Source organism: Fringilla coelebs, assembly GCF_963513975.1.
Source record: "Fringilla coelebs genome assembly, chromosome: 8".
Lineage (NCBI taxonomy): Eukaryota > Metazoa > Chordata > Aves > Passeriformes > Fringillidae > Fringilla > Fringilla coelebs.
The window spans coordinates 4,422,945-4,428,095 of NC_140066.1; the positions used below are offsets into that span (position 1 = coordinate 4,422,945).

The 5,151-nt window shown below is 56.3% G+C and overlaps 1 protein-coding gene across 1 annotated transcript; it reads left to right on the forward strand.

Moving 5' to 3' along the window:
* Positions 1 to 420: 420 nt before the first annotated feature.
* On the forward strand, positions 421 to 2,313 carry LOC311156699 (uncharacterized protein; the record flags this gene model as incomplete). The annotated part of the gene is made up of 5 exons (XM_084210884.1): positions 421 to 718; positions 1,021 to 1,170; positions 1,273 to 1,457; positions 1,658 to 1,758; positions 1,849 to 2,313. 5 exons carry the CDS (start codon positions 421 to 423, stop codon positions 1,976 to 1,978), a joined length of 864 nt encoding a protein of 287 aa, XP_084067010.1. The 3' UTR covers positions 1,979 to 2,313.
* Positions 2,314 to 5,151: the final 2,838 nt, after the last annotated feature.

A 5,151-nucleotide genomic window follows, 5' to 3' on the forward strand; every position in this document is an offset into this window, starting at 1 on the left:
GGGCACAGTGGTGAGCAGCCCGGCGCTGCTGGTTCTTGCCCCTCGGCAGGCGGACTCCGAGCCGCAGCTGCCCCGGGCCAGCAGCACCCGGCAGCTCGCAGACGCTGTCAGCGCCCGTCCCGGCACGGAGCTGGGCTGCAGCGGCGGCAGAGCCCCAGGGGCCGGGGCTGCGGGCACCGCAGAGCTCCCGGAGGCTGCGCTTGTCTCCGCAGCTGCCGCCGCACCTCTGGGCAGCGGGGACAGCGCAGCCAGAGCTGGCACCGCCCGCCTGAGCCGCGGGGTCCTGCAGGGCCGGCACCAGCAGTGAGCTCTCATCGTGTCCCTTTCAGGGTGCCATCAGCGCCGGTGTAAAGCTGCTCCCGAGGCCGAGCTCTGAAGGATCTGCCAGCACTCCTGATGTGTCAGGAGCAAGGTGCTGTTATGTCCAAGGAGAGCAATTCCGGCTGTGAGCAGGAGGAGACTGAATCCTGCTCCATTCCTGGAGCTGCAAATGAGCCCCAGCATCCTCAGGAAGGACCAGCAGCCGGGGTTCCACACTTGCCTGGGGTGCAAGTAGCCACCTGGCATAAGCAGGGGGATACCACTTGTGAGCGTACAGCGAGTGCAGATGTGGAGAATGGATTCTGCACCAGGGATGGGAGTGTGAGGGAGCCCCTGGGTTCCCAGGGCACATCAGCAACCAACAATGAACACAAAAGGAACCTCAAAAGATTGCTGGGTGAGTGCAGGGCCACCCCTGTGGCCTCTAGGGATGGGACAATATCCCCTCCCAAGGACAGGGCTGGCAGGTGTGTGGCTGTTTCCCGATGTCTGGAAGAGGCCTCGTGCTCTGCTGGGCCCCATCAGGGGCTGGAAGCAAGAGCCCCAGCTGCCCCCGAGGCTGTGCAGCTCTCCTGCTGCAGCCTGTCCCCAGCTGTGTCCCTGGCTGTGTCCAGGCTCTTGGCTCTCTGGCTGCCAGCTGAGTGAGAGCCACACTGGCTCAGGGCTCCCTGCTCTGCTCCCTGGCCATGGGCTGAGCAGATTGCAGGGCCAGCTCTGCTCCTGGCAGCCAGCAGCTCTTGCCTGCTCCAGGTGAATGGTTCAGGTCCCATCCTGTGGGCACGGCGGTGCTGATTCTGCTGCTCCTGGTGCTGGTGCTGGCTTTGGGGGTGGCCTTGGCTGTGCAGTCAGGTAAGGGAGGGGCAGCAGCCTGGGCCCAGCCCTGCGGGGCAGAGCGGGCTCCCTGCTCCCTGCACAGGGCAATCCTCACACCTTCTCCTCTTCCCCCTCCAGCAGCACCACAGGTTCCAGTTCCATCTGCGACTCCACAGAGTGTTCTGGGCTGTCCCCATGGCTGGGTGGGCTACAATGGGGTCTGCTACTACTTCTCACGGGATTACAGCACCTGGGAGCAGGGTCAGGAGCGGTGCTCCAAGCTCGGGGCCTCCCTGGCCATTGCCAAGGATGAGGAGGCCATGGTGAGTGAGGGGCTGCGGGCGGTGTGGGGTGGCTCAGGGCAGCCTGGGGGTGCTCCTGGGCCGGGCTCGGTGCTCGTAGGGCTGGGGCTGCAGCCCTGGGCCGGGGCCTTGCAGGGAAGGAGCCCCGGCGTGCGGGGGCAGCCCCGGGCACGTGTCCCCCCGAGGGGCCGGGGCAGCTCCCACTCCTCTCTCCTGGGCAGGATTTGCTCTTCCTCCTCCGCGGGAATGTCGATTTCTGGCTCGGGCTGCGCAGACGGGGCGAGCGCCTGCAGTGGGAGGACGGCAGCAGCTACAGCTCCCCGTGAGTGCCGGGGAGCCAGGCAGGGCCTGGGGGGACAGGGGCACAAGGTGTTCCCCTGGCAACCGGCGCTGGCTCTGCTCCTCACTGCAGGGTTCCTGTCCTCGGCAATTCTGAGTGTGTGTACCTGGCTGACGGGAATGCTGATGGCAATAGATTCAGGAGCGAGTTCTGCACCAGTGAGCGGCCGTATGTCTGCAGCAAGGCCCAAGCTCCCCTCTAGCAGGGGCTGCAGAAAGGACCTTCTCCACGCCGGGCAGTGCCAGCTTCACCTCTGAGCCCACCACAGGGCTGTCCTTCCTCAGCTGCACCCTGTGCCTTGCACTCCCTCTCAGGGTCACCTCAGTGCCTCTTCATCCTCAGTGCCAACACTGGGCTGGGGTTGCAAAGGAAAAGTCTCTGCAATCCATCCTGCCACCGATGCTGCCTGGAGTGAGTGGGTTTCCCTCATGACAAAACAACCTCCAATGGGAAATCCAAATCTGTATGGCCTCTTGGAAATCATCACAAACTGCTCTGAATGTGACACTTGTGGACTGTCCTTGGACAAGGAGGAAGAGCAGCTGACACATGCTGAGCAGAAATCACTTTTTGCATCAGGCACCTGACTGTGAAGAATGGTCTGCATTTGTCTGTCTGTCTGTTTCAAAGGATCTAACTCTCCTCCTGTGGGAGGAATCCCAGGCTGGAGCAGGACAAGGATTTGACTCCCTGAGGGAGAAGCAGAGACATGACATGACATGACTGTAACCCTCACCCCTCTGTGCTACTGTATGGTGTGGAGGGAGTGTATCAGGGTAAAGTGAAGCCCAGGTATTAGAGAACAGTGTGGAGAAGGTGCATTTTTAGGATTTGGTTTACATCTCATTCCCTTGCTCTGATTTGTTTCATATTAAATTAAATTCATTTTAATTTCTCCAGTCAAGGCCTGTTATTCCCAGGATGGGTGAGAGATCTCTGTCTGCCTTTATTGAGAGCCCCGAGCCTTTCCTGCTGTGTTCTGTTGCCTGCCCAGGGGCAGCAGGAGAGGCACAGAGCGCTTTTGCTGGCCCTGGGCAGCTGGCCCAGCCCAGCCCAGGAATCCCTGCCATCATTCCCTGCACCATTGCCCGGCCCCACGGCGGCTCTGGCTCCGTGGGCAAAATGGGAGCGAGGGAGAGGAGGCAGCCGGTGCCAGTGGGTGAAATGGCTTTGCTGGAGCTGGCAGGGAGAGGAGGAGGAGGAGGAGGGACATAGTGGAGCAAAGTAAAGGGGAGAAAAAGGGGAGAGAAAGAGGGACAAGATCGTGGGGATGGCCATGGGGCAGGCGGGCATTTTGCTTTCCTGCTCTGTGGGAGGAAACCAGGACCTGTCAAATCTATGCACGAAAAGAGGGAGAAATAGCAGGTGGTGGAAATCTATGAATATTGAGATTCATTTGATCTCCCTGAACTGCCAAAGCCAACAGTCTCCAAGCACCACCAGTGTTGTGGTGCGCCTTGCCCTGCCCCTGCCCTGGCTGCAGCAGCCGCCTGTTGAGACGAGCCCTGTTCTCTAAAAGAGCTGCACCGAGGGACCACTGGGGCAGGGCTGGTTAAGAAGAGAGGAATGGGAAAGGGTGGAAAGTGTGAAGGGAATAAAATAGAATGGTATAAGGAAAAGTGATAACAGAACTGCACCAGGAATGGCCACTGACTGCTGTCACTAAAGGAGCTGCACTGAGGGACGGCCACACAACTCCATTTCCACACAGAAAGGGTGGGACTTGCCTTTCTCTTAATAACCACCACTGTCATTTCCAAGGCCAGCAGGAACACTCAGAGGTGTCCAGAATCATCATTACACTGGGAAAACTGGGGTTGGCATCAGCTGTGACAAACATCAGGAAGAGCACAGCAGCAGAAATACAGATTTCCCAGCTCTCTCCCAGGGAGAACAGTATCAACACAGGCACAGAAAATGCTGATATAACATCCTTTCCCACTGGTCCCTGTGCTCAGATGGAGGCAGCATCCTTTAGGTAGTGCTCCTCAGTGTTTTTACCCATGGAAATGCTGCAGAGGGACGCAGAAGATTTACTAGCATGTTAAAAAGAAGCTGAAAGACCAGGAAGGATGACATTTGGGATAAGGACAGAAGCAAATTCACAGATCATATGACAGTTAAATATGGCTGCTGTGAGTATGCAGCATGGGGGACGGCTAGATTAAATTAGAATATATTCCAAAACTGTTTGGCCTTATAACTGCAGCTAAAGTTAATAACCCTCACCAATTTATAAAAAGGGAAATCTGCTCTGAACTGATTTGGGTCTCCATCCCTGCACCATTGGGTATCATGACTCCTTTTCCCCACCAAACTACAAAGGCTTTCCTGGAAATCTCTCATTTCCTGCTTCCTACCTGTAACAGTGCTCCAGTGACCTGTGTGATCTCTCTGAAGGAACTGAGCTTGACCTTCCCAACAGCTCTGCTCTTCACTTCCCAGCCTGGTGCCCTTGGGAATTTCCATCTGGGAGCGTTGGCCTGCTGAAGGAGAGGCTCTGTTCCAAACACCCACCCTTTGCAGGAGTCCCCCACCATGGCATGTTCTCCTGCCTGCACTGATCCCTTTGCCTCTCAGCTCCAGCTGCAGCCCAGAAAGCTGGCAGCTGTTAAGGGCCCTTTGCCATGGCACGGCCCCACCCAGCTGATTCCCAGCCTGGCAGCACAGTGGGCGCACATTCCCAGCCCTGGCGCTTGTTCCCATCCCGCTGCACGGAGCCCACTTGTTCCCCAGTGTTCCTGCAGGAATCCAGGCCCAGGTGTCTCTGGGGTCTGCAGGGGCTCTCCTGGGGTACGTGGGGGTGCCTGTGGCATTTGGGAGGGGGCCTGAGGTGTGGGGGTGTCTCTGGGAGTCCTGCTCTTTCCCTTCATATTTCCCATCCTTTTTCCACTCATGTTTCACACCCTTTTCTCCTCACCTTTCTACAGCTTTCCTGCTCCCTAAACGCCACCTTTTTACCATTATGCCATCTCCATTTTTAACTCTTGCCCCCTTTTTCTGGGGCTATTTTTGTCCCATTTTTTCCTCCTTATTTCTGTCCTTTTTCCCCTCCCTTTTTTCCCCACTTATTTTGCCCCTTTTTTCCCTCCATTTGTTTCTTCTGCCCCTTTTTTCTGCCTATTTTTGCTAGTTGTCCAATTTTATAACCTTCAAATAAGTACTCAATTTATGTCCAGTTTATTAACTTCAAAGAAGTGGTCAAAGGCATCTTTAAAAAAAATACAAAACCTCAGAACCCACAAAACCCTAGAACTCACAAAACCACACTCACTTAAAAATTACACTTGCATGGGTTCAGGCAGGTCTATGCTATTATGTATGGATCATGAAGAATATTTAATTCTAGAGGAGTGGAAATGAAATGTAAACCAG